Source organism: Desmodus rotundus, chromosome 3, assembly GCF_022682495.2.
Source record: "Desmodus rotundus isolate HL8 chromosome 3, HLdesRot8A.1, whole genome shotgun sequence".
NCBI lineage: Eukaryota > Metazoa > Chordata > Mammalia > Chiroptera > Phyllostomidae > Desmodus > Desmodus rotundus.
Genome location: NC_071389.1, coordinates 38285975 through 38300139, shown reverse-complemented (window position 1 = coordinate 38300139; position 14165 = coordinate 38285975). Strand labels below are relative to the sequence as shown.

The 14165-nt window shown below is 40.9% G+C and overlaps 1 protein-coding gene across 1 annotated transcript in view; it reads right to left on the bottom strand.

Annotated features, from left to right (window-relative positions):
- PRKAA2 (protein kinase AMP-activated catalytic subunit alpha 2) overlaps positions 1-14161 on the bottom strand; it is a 61941-nt gene extending 47780 nt beyond the window's left edge. Inside the window, exon 1 of the mRNA XM_053920610.1 lies at positions 13994-14161. Within this exon, the coding sequence (XP_053776585.1) occupies positions 13994-14087 (94 nt within the window). The 5' untranslated portion in view covers positions 14088-14161. The remainder of the gene's footprint in view (positions 1-13993) is intronic.
- Positions 14162-14165: the final 4 nt, after the last annotated feature.

The following is a 14165-nucleotide window of genomic DNA, read 5'->3' as shown; positions in this document are numbered from 1 at the left end:
TTTATCTCCAGCACCTGAGTTGTGAAATTAGAGCACTGTGCAGGGAAGGAGTCTAACAGCGACGGGCTAAGGAAAGAAGGACAATGGATGAGAGTAATCAAGTAAGGAGAACTGCTGTGTTCAGTCAAACCACAAGCGGGGGAGGGCTGTGCCCTTTGCTCTAGATCAGACATACTAAGTTATTCATCAAGAGTTGCCAAACGTCAAGAAAATAAAACATGCGTTGAAACAGTCCCATAATATAATATGTAACATGCGCTCAATTTTTATTGTGAGAACTCATATGTCCTTGACTTTTTTCTCCTAGTTGTTTTTACTGCCTTTGGTGTGTGTACCCACTTGTTCATTCGTCCACTTACTCACTTAACAAATATCTGAGTGTCTACTGTGTCCTAGAAATTGCTCCAAATGCTGAAAACACAAGTACTGTAAAAATGGAACTTGACTTATGGTAGAAAATATAAACAGTAAACAAATATGCAATGGTCATAGATGATGGCAAAAATAAAGCACAGTATGTGTCACAGGGGTGGAGGTAGGGAAATGGGCTATTTTACATAAACTGCTAACGTCCTGAAGATACGATTTTTTAGCAAAAATTTTCTCTACATCTTACTTCTTGGAGAAATGATTATATGTGTTGCATTCCACTTTATTTTTAAAACCTATGTTTATACTGGCTTTAGATATTAACTTGAAAGAATTTCTTTAAAACTAAGTCAATCAACAATTCCATAGGAGAATCAACTTACTTTTCATATAATCATGTAAGATGAATCATTTACATAGAGACGGAACAAGTATCTAAGTATTTCCAGTATAGAAGTAATTATTTAAAACTGCTAGAGAGAGCATTAGCATTAAGGTCAAACAGGAAAGATTTGAAGAAATGTCCACAGATATCCTCATCCCTTCTTGTAGGTCTTCCCCGCTCCAGTCCTCACGAGTCTGCTTCCCTTCTGTGCTTATCTCATTCTACTGTCCGTGCTTTGTCTCCTTCAAACTCCGTTCTTCTCCTATCTCCAAACATCTTCCTTTCCGTCTTCATTAACAGCCCCTAATGAATATACTTACTAAATTTAATTTTATGTTCCATATAATTTTTTTTAAGATTTTATTTATTTATTTTTAGAGAGAGGGGAAGGGAGGGAGAAGGAGAGGGGGAGAAACATCAATCTGTGGTTGCCTCTCGTGCACCCCCCACTGGGGACCTGGCCCACAACCCAGGCATGTGCCCTGACTGGGAATGGAACCAGTGACCCTTTGGTTCACAGGCCAGCACTCAATCCACTGAGCCACACCATCCAGGGCCATTTAAGTCCTCTTTAAAGGAGAACTGTGAAATGACTTTGGAATTCTTTCCAAAATGAGAAACAAACTGTTTCCTATCTGTAGGGCCTTTAGATTTTCATTTTAGTGGTTACCCTAGAAATTACAACAGGCATCCCTGACTTATTAAAATCTAATATAAATGGTTTTACCATTTCTTAGACAATGCAAGGACTTTAGCACACTTTAACTCTATTTTTCTTCTCCCATGTTTTCCTACTGTATTTTATTTCTATGTATATTTTACATCTCAAGAGACTATTATTTTGTATACTTAATATCTTTCTGCCTGAAGAATTCTCTTTGATGTTCCCTTCACTGTGGTTCTGCTGGTGACAAATTCTCTCAACTTACGATTCCCTGAACATGTGTTTTGGATTCCTTTTTAAAGGATATTTTTGCTAGGGAAAAAATTATAGGTTGGCAGTTCATTGCTTTCACCTCTCTAAAGATACCATTATACTGCTTCCTCACTTCCATCCTTTGTTGCTGAGAAGTCAGTTTACTGTTGTTTCTCTGAAGACAATATACATCTTTCATCCTCTGGTTCAGTAAGATTATCTCGTAACATTTTCTCCCATCTCTGTAGAGACAGATGGAGTTCACTCCAGGATACGAAACCTCAAGCAAACAGGACTTGAGTTTTCCAGTGATGTGCCTAGGAATGGTTTTCTTGTTTTTATTCTGCTTGGGATTCATAGAGCTTCTGAATCTGTGGCTTGATGTATTTAATCAGTTTTGGAAAATGTTCTGCCATTATCTCTTCAAATATTGATTTTGCCCCATTCAGTCACTCCTCCCCTTCTGGAATTGTTTCGTACCTACTCTGTATGATCATCGATGTCTTTGGTTCAAAACAACACTCACAGTAACAGGACACTGTAGGTAGCAACCTAACACCAATTTTACTTAGGTTTTTAGAAGAATTTAGGAATGTAAACACACCATATCAATATGGTAGAATCAAATAATCTTCATCAGGAGTCCTTAAAATATCTAGTTGCTGCTTCCCAGACCCCTCATCACACAGGGCAGATTAGATTGTGGGGGTGAAATCCACATGCATAAATACAGTGTATTCCAGTATTGATAAGTCTCAAACAGTAACCACATCATAAAACTGCCCACTCACATAACTCCAAAGCCCCTCACCAGGGGTGCCCTGATTTAGAAGAGACATCATAAGGGAAGCTGGAGGTCTGTCTCCCTACAAACTGTATGCTGGTAAAACAAGAGTATTAATATGTCTCTTCATAATCCTTCCAGTGCAGATGAAATTCACTAATCACAGGTCATTTTCACAATAAATGCTGCTGTTTGGTATAGAGGTAAAAAAAATAATATTTGAGAAATTATTAATATAAGATATACTGAGATCTTCTTTCCACACAGAGGGAGAGAAAAACTTGAGCCTTCAATTAACCTTCTCTCTGCAGTCTCCAAAATACATATGTTCAACATTTCACTGCATTCCCACACATCTCTAACACTTTCTCTCCATCATTTTGTCTGTCTATGCATCAATCTGGATATTTAAATTTTTTTTCCAATTTATTGATTTGAAAGAGAGAAAAGGGAAGGAGGGAGACAGAGACAGAAAGAGACAGGCAGACAGACAGCATTTGATGTTCCACCTATTTATGCATTCACTGGTTGACTCTGTTACGCTCCCTGACCAGTGATCAAACCCACAGCCTTGGGGTATCAGAACCACCTTCTAACCAACGGAGCTACCTGGCCAGGGCTTCGATCTGGATGCTTTTCTTCTGGCCTATCTTCCAGTTCACTAATCCTCTCTTCAACAGAATTTAATCTACTGTTAAACTATCCATAGTTCTAGCTAAATCATTACATCTTTCAGTTACAGAATTTGCTTCGAATATTTTTTTATAGATTCTACTATCTGCTAAATTTTTCCAACTTGAACATATTGATTCAAGTTATTTTAAACTTTGTGTCTGATAACTTTGATATCTAAATCACCTATGAGTTTGCTTCGACTGTGTTGGTCTTGGCTACTGGAATGTTGAACAGGGTGTGAAAAACTGTAGAGGCTCCAGCTGATTTAATTTTCCTCCAGAGAATAAATTTAAGAAACAGAGCGTCTTAATAAGTCTAGGATTAAGCTGATTCTAGGACGAATTTCAATCTTCAGGGAACTGCAATAAAAAAATTCAGCTTTACCGGGGACCCCCTTCTTGATAAGCTGTAAATTCTGTCGTAAGTCTCCAGGACGTAAACTCTGCTCAGCTTTTCTGCCCGTAGCCACTGCTCTCTGTTCAGACTCTTACATTTACTATTATTACACAGTAGCAAATGGCTCAAAAGCCAAATAAAATTTCAGGCTCACTCCAATGTATTTTTCTTCTGACAGGGATATTGACCATTCAAGCCCTGGCTGCCTCCAAACAGATATTTAAATTTTCTCCAGATTTCCCGATTGTTCTTGACTAAGGTTGATTTGATACAAGTTAAAAGTTATAGCCACATATGAAAGTCAACTACACTAGAAGAAATGTGTATGTAATAATACAGTATTAAGATTAAAAAGGACTTCACAGATTATCTATCTATGCCCAACTTCCACCCCATCTTGAAAGAGCACCACCCACTAAGTAAGTATGTCAATGACAGAGTCTGACTGATTTGTGGTGCAAGTTATACGACGTCTAGACAGCCTCCTTGACAGTAAGATCCTCGTTTCTCTGGAGTGTAATCTGCCTCCTTAAAACATTCACCCAATAGTTACTGCTCTGTCTTTCAAAGCATTATTGAATACGGTGACTCCCTTTTCCAGATGATGGTATTTTAGCTCTTTAAAAGCTATCACACTTAAAACACATCTTCTCATAGAATGGAAAAATTTGTGTATCATGTTTCCTTCACCATTCCCATTTGGAATACTTTTTGGGCTACCCTAATAATAACAGTAGTTCCCTGAATGAAATATAACTGGGTAAAGTTTTTTCCAAATTGTAGTGCCAAGAACCGAACCCAATATTCAAAATTTAGTTCAATTCAAAGTGCAGCAGAACTATACCACTCCTACAACTACTAACTAAATGTAGCCTCTGTACAGCTATCTTCCATCCTGTACCTGAGAAATTCCTACATTTAAGCATTCATAGTATATACTCTGAAAACTTGTGGCCAGCTAAAACTTCACCATCTTAGGAACTACTATCAACTGTTCTACTGTTTTATGCACCTGTTCTTTATTTTTGTTTTTAACCTCAGTGCTAGATTTGACACTTGTCCCTATTAAATTTCACTTTATTGGTTTTCACCTAGCAATCCAGTCAATATAATTTTAAATTCTGATTCTGCGATTGGTGAATTAATGATGTCATCTAGCTTTCCCAAATAGGAAATCTCGCTACACCCTTTAAACAGAGTCAATGACTATGGCTGAGCTTTCCCTTCAGGAAGACGCCTGACTTCTTTGGGAACAGTTGTTCAGCAGCAATAAGCCATTCAGAGCACATTACTTCATCGTATCCACAAAGCTGCCATAATACACAAGGTCTAACTTCTTGCTAAAATCAAGTTTACAGCATACAATAAAGCTGTTGTACTACCTATGGATTAGTAGAGCACTAACGTTGTCTGGTGTAACTCTGGGTAAAAATATGGATTCATCATAGCATATCTGACTTAGAACTCAAATGTCAGGCATTTAAGTAAATTCTGTGAATCGTTTCTACTGGTTTAAATCAACAAATTATCTTTTGTAATCCCATTGCCACATTTTTAACACTTGTGGAAATATTTGCTTAAAATCCAATATAACTAAACACAGGAAATACTTAGTTTATATCTATTATTTCATTAACTGAGTCTGGGAGAACTGAAGTCAGTTATAGAATACAATATAGTACCAAGTTATACTCAAACACATTCAGAAAAAGATAGAAAATTAACTAACACGTATGGTATTTATCAAGTTAAGGTAAGAATGTACAAAATTATAGGTATACTTAAAATATTGTATTCAATTATTATTTTTCATTGTTATTGAATTTATTGGGGTGGCATTGGTTAATAAAATTATACAGATTTCAGCTGCACAGTTCCACAACACATCATCTGTATATTGTGTGCTCCCCACCCCAAGCCAAGTCTCCTTCCATCACCATTTATCCCCCCTTTACCCTCTTCTACCTTCTCCCACCCCTTTTATCCCATTATTTTCAGCTATGATAGCTGTATAACTACTTTGTAATTACCTTATAATTTAGAAATGCAGAGATGTTAAGAACATATTGCTCGCAGTGTTTCTAATAGCATGAATAAAAAAGATTACAAAAAATGGTATTTCAATAAACGGATACATTGGCATTCAGACTAAGACACATAATATAGCAAGATCAGATAATTGTCTTTAACCACAAAAAAGGTTGTTTTCAAACTCTATGGGCGGAGCTTCTGGCCAAGATGGAGGCATAGGTAGACACACTGTGCCTCCTCGCGCAACCAAAAGGAGGACAACAACAGTTTAAAAACAAAAAAACACCAGAACTGACAGAAAATCGAACCATATGGAAGTCCAACAACCAAGGAGGTAAAGAAGAAACATTCACCCAGACCTGTAGGAGGGGCGGAGATGGGCAGCCAGGGCAGAGAGGACTCATGGCAAGGTGGTGGACTGTGGGACGAACGGGCTGGCAGTGCGACAGCTAGCAGACCTTGTGGCCCCACGTTCGCGCACAGATAAACCAGGACTAACGGCGGGGGAGTGAAGCAGACCTCCCAACCCAGGGCTGCAGCGCCGGGAAATAAAGCCTCAAACCTCTGAGTGAAAACACCCGTGGGGGTTGAGGCGGCAGCAGGCGAAATTCCCAGCCTCACAGGAGAGGTCGTTGGAGAGACCCACAGGGGCCTAGAGCGTGCACAAGCCCACCCACTCGGGAACCAGCGCCAGAAATCCGGCAGAGTGGAGCGAGCGCCACTGCTCCCTCTCCATACGCCTCCCCACCACGTACAGCGTCACAGCGCAGCAACCAGCGTTCCCCCGCCCGGTGAACACCTAAGGCTCCGCCCCTTTATGTAACAGGCATACCAAGACAAAAAAAAAGTGGCCCAAATGAAAGAACAGATCAAAGCCCCAGAAAAAATACAACTAAGCAATGAAAAGATAGCCAACCTATCAGATGCACAGTTCAAAACACTGGTAATCAGGAAGCTCACAGAATTGGTTGAATCTGGTTGAAAAGTAGATGAAAAAATGAAGGCTATGCTGAGAGAAACAAAGGAAAATGTACAGGGAACCAATAGTGATGCGAAGGAAACTGGGACTCAAATCAATGGTGCGGACCAGAAGGAAGAAAGAAACATCCAACCAGAAAAGAATGAAGAAACAAGAATTCAAAAAAATGAGGAGAGGCTTAGGAACCTCCAGGACATCTTTAAACCTTCCAACATCCGAATTATAGGGGTGCCAGAAGAAGAGGAAGAACAAAAAATTGAAAACTTATTTGAACAAATAATGAAGGACAACCACCCCAGAATGGCAAAGGAAATAGACTTCGAGGAAGTTCAGGAAGCTCAGAGAGTCCCAAAGAAATTGGACCCAAAGAGGAATACACCAAGGCACATCATCATTAAGTTACCCAAGATTAAAGACAAAGAGAAAATCCTAAAAGCAGCAAGAGAAAAGGATACAGTTACCTACAAAGGAGTTCCCATAAGACTGTCAGCTGATTTCTCAAAAGAGACCTTACAGGCAAGAAGGGGCTGGAAGTATCTGAAGTCATGAAAGGCAAGGACCTACATCCAAGATTACTGTATCCAGCGAAGCTATCATTTAGAATGGAAGGGCAGATAAAGTGCTTCTCAGATAAGGTCAAGTTAAAGGAGTTCATCATCACCAAGCCCTTATTATATGAAATGTTAAAGGGATTTATCTAAGAAAAAGAAGATAAAAAATATGAACAGTAAAAAGGACAGCAAACTCAGTTATTAACCACACCTAAAACCAAAACAAAAGAAAACTAAGCAAACAACTAGAACAGGAACAGAACCACAGAAATGGAGATCACATGGAGGGTTATCAACAGGGGAGTGGGAGGGGGAGGGGGGGAAGGTACAGAGAATAAGTAGCATAAATGATAGGTAGAAAATAGACAGGGGGAGGGTAAGAATAGTGTAGGAAATGTAGAAGCCAAAGAACTTATATGCATGACCCATGGACATGAACTATAGGGGGGGAATGTGAGAGGAGGGGGTGGGCAGGATGGAGTGGAGTGAAGGGGGGGAAATGGGACAACTGTAATAGCATAATCAATAAATATATTTAGAAAACTCTATGGGCAAATAAATAATTATTAGCACTTTAAAAAACAAAGGCATCACCAAGAGAAATACAGTAAAAGGTATCAGAGGCCAACATTGTTAAACATAAGACACTACACTTAAGCAAAAATACTGTTCCCTTGAAGGGGTGAAGAAGGTTTCTATTATTAGCAGAGATAAGAGCTGCCTGAAATTCTTTCCTTAATAACACCACACTAAAAATAAAGTGGTTCACAACATTTCAAAATAAACACATTGCTTTACATACACATTTCCATCACATAAACAATAGGTAAATACCTACTCAACACTATTCAAGGTGCTTTCTCTTAAATTTGCATCTAATAAATATACTAGGGAGGTTCACCCTCATTTTTACAACACATTCAATATTTTAGAGGTCTTGTACTTACTCATTAGCTCTTAAAGGATTTGAAATTAGACCTGCTAAATCAAATTATCTGTTCGCCTTTAAAAACTTTCTCTACAAAGCATTTCTCTATCATCAAGAAAACCACAAAAACCTCAAAAATAACTGGGGCAGTATTACCATTAAAAGCAGTAATACCAAATGCTTTAAGGAAAGCTGACATGACCCACAAGATAAGTGAATATTCTGGTGTGTTAAAAACACACACGTGCACACACACACACACACACACACACGAACCTAGTTAAAGTAGTGGCTGTGTCAGCATGGGAACGGGAGAAAGTCCAAGGAACTCAGGCAATTGCCTCAGTCATGACCAAACTACTAAAATCCTTTCTAATTTACATAGATATGTTAGGACAAAGTTTGTAGGAGGGCATTTACAGATCAGTCTGTATTTTCTATAATTTCAAAATAATGAACTGTATTACTTTGTTTCTACTTCAATGAGACACAGATTTAAATATGACCCATATTGGAAACTGCCAGCTGCTGCTCACACCCTCCTCCCTTCCACACTTTTGCCTCCTTCCTTGAAGAGCTCTACGACTGCTGCCGCAGGATCTGGAACACGTATGTTACAGTGTTTGTGTATGTGCATTGCAAGTGGTGTACAGGAGAGGGTGATGAGTGAGCAGCATCTAGAGAGTTAGAGTTTTCTGAACACATTGGAATGAAATATAAAAGAAGACCTAGGAAAAACAAAACAGAAGATCATAAACTCTTCTTCCCCCTCATCAAATAAATTTCTGGTCTCAGAACCAGGTCATAGATTATTCTCAGAGTTCGGCCAGTAATGAGTTTAAGTACACAACAGGTCTTAAGTATGTAAAAGTGCATCAGAGTTAAGTACTTTTGAGTGTCTTCTACATTTTCTCATGTACTCTCACAGCATTGTAAGGGAACATATGGTATTATTCTCCCTTTTCTATAGATCAAGTGGCTTTGGCTTAAGGCCACACAGCTGGCTTGTAACATAGCAAAAGTTCCACACCAGGTCCTCCAAATCCAGTGTTCTCTATAGTATATACTATGTTGCCTTTTTGGACTTACTCTGAATGTATCCACATTTATACCATTGTTTCCTATGGGAAATACTTTTTGAGAGTCAGTCAACTGATTTCACAAAATGAACAAAATCCATTCAGAAGTTAAAGACAAAACTATCTATGTCAAAACATTATGGTATATGACAGCAAAAAATATCTAAATAGTGTATCATTTACCTAATTGTTTAAGAGAGATGACTAAATTGATTTTGATTCAAACACTAATCTTCTGGTCTTTGATAAGAATATAGCTTCATTATTTAGAACTGTTTCTTAATTAAAATCAGTTCAGCTAGTAATTTATATAAACATTCACTATTATTTTCACTTCATTCTAATTATATTGATTTTCCATACCTTTGAAAATCAAATTCCATGACTTACCCAAAATGGATACTGTATTTTAACATGAGCGGTAATAATTATCATATAGCACAAATAAATTAGTCATTTAGAACATTCCTCAATGTAGGCAACCAAAATACAGAGGCGGATTATTACAGCTCTGTCTCAAGGCTGATATCAGAAATGGATTTCTAAACACAGCAAACACTTAGCACATCACACAGGGTACGGGATTTATTCACAAGAGCCATTTGTAGGGCAATTTATCTTTTTTAAAGCCATTTTATGCACCTCAACTCATTTCATTCTCATAAAAATTCGAGAACGTAGGTAGGCCAAGTGCAGTTATTGCCATTTTACAAAGGAGGAGACAGGCTCGGGGGAGTGTCATGGTTTTTCCAAAGCCATATAACTAGTAATGCTGCGACGTTAGCATTACTAGTCGGGGCTAATTAAAGCCTTCTGACATCAGTGCTCTTTCTAGGACACCAGATCATTTTTATAAGTTTTCTTTAGCATGATTACTAAAGGTTACTGGTTATCTTAGTCAAGGTTTCTTTTATAAGAAGAAATCTGAAATACATGGTATTTCTACTAAATCTGGGTTAAAATTGTTAGAATTCAGCACATCCATCATATAAGAAATAGAATGGATTAAGATGTAAAAGTTGGGAATATAAAAATATAAATTTTAAGCATACATATGGAGTTTCAAAAAACTTATTCCCTATAAATGTGAACTAAAATAAAGACATTTAAACCTTATTTTCTCAGTCCTTGATAAATACCTATGGACATGTAAAAATTATGTCCTGGTACACTTGAAACTCACAAGATAACATACAAGGGGGACCCAAATAAACCAGAATTATCTTCTGGAGGGTGGATCCCTTGTGGTACAGGCTTCCCCTGCTAGGTGAGGGTTCTAGGAACCCGTCTGTATCAGTGGACCACATGGCGTTGTTGTGAGAGGCTGTATTTGACTTCCATGAAGTTTTTTGGAGACTCTTTCAACAGGTCTGACTGTTTCACAATGGGTGATTTACAAGCGCATCTGCCTACACCATGCTGAGTTTTCAGCAGTTTTTGACCAGAAACAGCATGACCTCCATGCCCCACCATCCCTATTCACCCCATCTTGGCCCTAGCAACTTTTTTTGTTTCCCCAGATGAAAAAAGTTCTCAAAAGGAAACATTTTGCCAGTGTGGAAGAGTGAAACAAAAAAACAGCAGAAGCACTAAAAGGAATCAAAATTGACGAGTTCAAAAACCATTCTGAGAAGTGAAAAAAATGTCTCAATAGGTGTATTGCATCAAATGGAGAGTACTTTGAAGGTGACTGGGGTTTAAACATGGAAGAATAAATACACTTTTTTAAATAAATAAATTCTGGGCTTTTTGGGGGTCCCCCCTCATACAAAGCATTCTGACTTTACATTTCATGTAGCACAGACTCTGGAGTCAGAGAACCCTAATTTGATTGCCAATTCTGCCACTTACTACCACTGTGACCTTGGGAAACTTACTTAAAGTATCTGATCCTCAATTTCTTCATTTGTAAAATGAAGCTAATGCCAAACTCAGGATCACTCTGGGCAATACATAAAATCAGGTCCATATATAGAACTTAGAATATAGTAAAAACTAATTCAAGTTGTAACTTGACAATAACAAATGTTGCCAAGAATGTGGCAAACATGAGATCCCTCAAACATTGTTGGTGGCAGTGCAAAATAGTACAACCACTTTGAAAAACAGCCTGAAGCACCTCAAAAAGGTAAACATAAAACTATGATTTGACCCAGCAATTCTATTCCTTGTTACCTAATCAAGACATATGAAAACAAATGTCCACACAAAGACTGCATATGAAGGTCTGTGGTGGCACTATTTTTAATAACCCGAAAACAATGTCCACCAACGGGTGCATGTGCAGACAGAATGTGACAGGCCTGCAGATGGGAACATCATCCAGCAATAAAGAGGAACAAACTACCGGCACGTGCCATGCCGCGCATGAATCGTTACAGAAGCCGGTCGTTAAGTGACTCCATACTGAATGATCCCATTTATGAGAGTCCAGAGAAGCAAATTTACACAGACAGAAAATAGACCAGTGGTTTTCTCGGGCTGAAGGTAGGAATGAGCATCAACTATAAACGGGCATGAGGGACCCTACTGTGGTGATGAAAATCTAAAAGTGATCAAAGATGAAAGTTGCACCACTTGGTAAAATTACTAAAAACCATTGAATTGTACACTTGGAATGAGTGAATTTTATGATATGTAAAATATATCTCAATAAGCTGTTTTTAAAAATGCACTTTTGTTTCTTGTCTCTTGGAGAATTAAAGGAGTAACCTTAGATTATAGCAACTTCTATAATTTGTATTAAACGAACAATTGTACTAGTTCTAACTTTGGATGGGAAAACCACAATCTAATTCAGAGAGGCTCCAACATAGTACTAGGAACACCCCTCTGAATGGCTTCTCATTGCTAGGGGTCTTCCAGGAAGAGTTCTCATAAATCAAAGTACTTTCTGTTGGTTTATATTTTAAGAAGCCAGTGCCTGGAAGCAGCTTGAGAGTAGTATATACAAAAGAGATTTAAGCTGTGCTTTGACAATGGGCCAGTGACTAGATGGGTGTTTCAGTCTACACTCAGATTACAGTTGAAGAGTTTTTTAAATAAACAAAAATGTTAACACAAGTTGGAAGATCATAGGGTAATTATATACCCTGTAGATGTCCAGACAGCAAAGACACCCTTTGCTTGAGTAACTGCATAATGTCGAAACACAACTGTCCTCAAAAATGATACTCAATGGCAACATTTCAAGCATGAATCCAATCCCTGGAACTTCCTATATTCAGTCTACATATATTCCCCGAACTACCCACCCTACTCATGAGGTCTTTCAAAAATAACCCAGAACTTCACTACCTTCACAGGACTTCAAAGAATTTTACACCTTGTAGGTCTTCACACAAATACCACCAAATACCATGCTTGAAATACCACACCTTAATGAAAACTACCATCCTCACAACACACCCTGGCCTCCCTTCCCTGATACAGTTTTCTCCTACACATAGCGATTGTCGTTTGTCTTCCCCTACTTGAGTAAAAATTCCACAAAAGAAGGAATTTTAATCTCGTTTTGTTCCTTGCTATAGGTCTCCTTTGTCTACAACAGTGCCTAGCATATTACAGGTGCTTAATAAGGGTTTTCTGAACAAACGAAAGGGTATCATCACATAATATGGAATAAGCTGATCCTTGCCACAGATAAATATGTTTCTTCTATGTAACAGACCTAAGATTAAAAGACAAATTTTAAAGAAAATAGAAGCCTCAGAATAAAATATCCAGACAGCCTATCCAACATTTCAACAGCAAAAAAGAAAAAAAAAAGCCAACATTTTACTTATAATTCTGGATTTGCAACAAAAGGCGAGTATTTTTAATAAGCTGGCTCAAGTTCTGGAGAGAGAACAAATTAATTAAATCCCATGTGACTCTTGGTAACAACAACAAAAAGGAAAGTTTAATACTTAACTAGTAAGAAGTAAAAAAAAAAAAATTTTTTTTTCCAAAGCAGCCTGTTTTTCTATGCTCAGAATGGGATTCTATCTCCAACAACAACAGACAGCGGCGTCTGCCTCAGCAGTTCTGGCCGCCGCGGCCCCGCACCCTCCCAGGTCCGCGCCGGGGAGCGCGGGCTCCGCCACCCACCGCGCCAGGCGCCCCCCAGAAGCGTGTCACCCCCGCCAGCCACCCGGAGGCGCCGCGATTCCAACGCATTCCCGATCCCAGCGGCACCCCAACCCTTCGCTCGCGCGCACGCCGGCCTCCCCCCCCCTCCCAGCGGGGCCCCCGCACCCCGGGGCGGCCGCACCCACCCGGAGTTGGAGCCCGAACGAATCCGGACAGCAGGGACCTCCGGCCCGGCCGGGGCGGGAAGACATTTTACACCTTCCCTCCCGTTCTGCCCATTCCTAGGTGACCTTGGGCACCGGCCCAACCCTGCGGGGTCCCGTCTGGTCACCTTCAAGGCGAGGCTAGCACCTGCAGCGAGCCGCCGCGAGGGTCACAGGAAACCGCACGCACGGCGCCCAGCAGGGCGCCTGACACCCCCCGAGAACTCGAACCGTCCGCAACGGGCGCTGCTCTGCGTCCTGTCCACCCGGGCTCCGGGCTGGGAGCGCCCCGGAGCGGGCAGCGCGACAGACCCGGGCACCGAGGTCCCGGAGGCAGCAGCGCCTCGCTGCCCGACACGCACCGGCGACGCCGGTCCCCCGCCCGCGCCCTCGTCCGCGTTCGGCGGCCCCTGCCCGGCTCCAGCCGCCGCCGCCGGGCCAGCCGGTGCCCAGCGGCGCCCCCCGCCCTCCCCGGCCCCCGGCTCCGCTCGGCCCGGGGCCGCTCCACCTGCCGCCAGGCCCCCCCGCCCGCCCGCACGCCCGCGGCTCCGGGGCGCCCCCGGCTCAGCCCGCGCTCCCGCGGGGCACGCAGCCCACCGCGCGCGGCGGCCTCGGCGCCACTCAACTCTTCACTTTGCCGAAGGTGCCGACGCCCAGCGTGTCTCCCAGCACGTAGTGCCCGATTTTCACCCGCCCTTCCAGCTTCTGCTTCTCGGCCATCTTCGGCGCGCGCAGCCCCGCTCAGTCGCCGCCGCCGTGGGCTCCGCGGTCCCGCCGCTGCCTACCCACAGTGCAGCG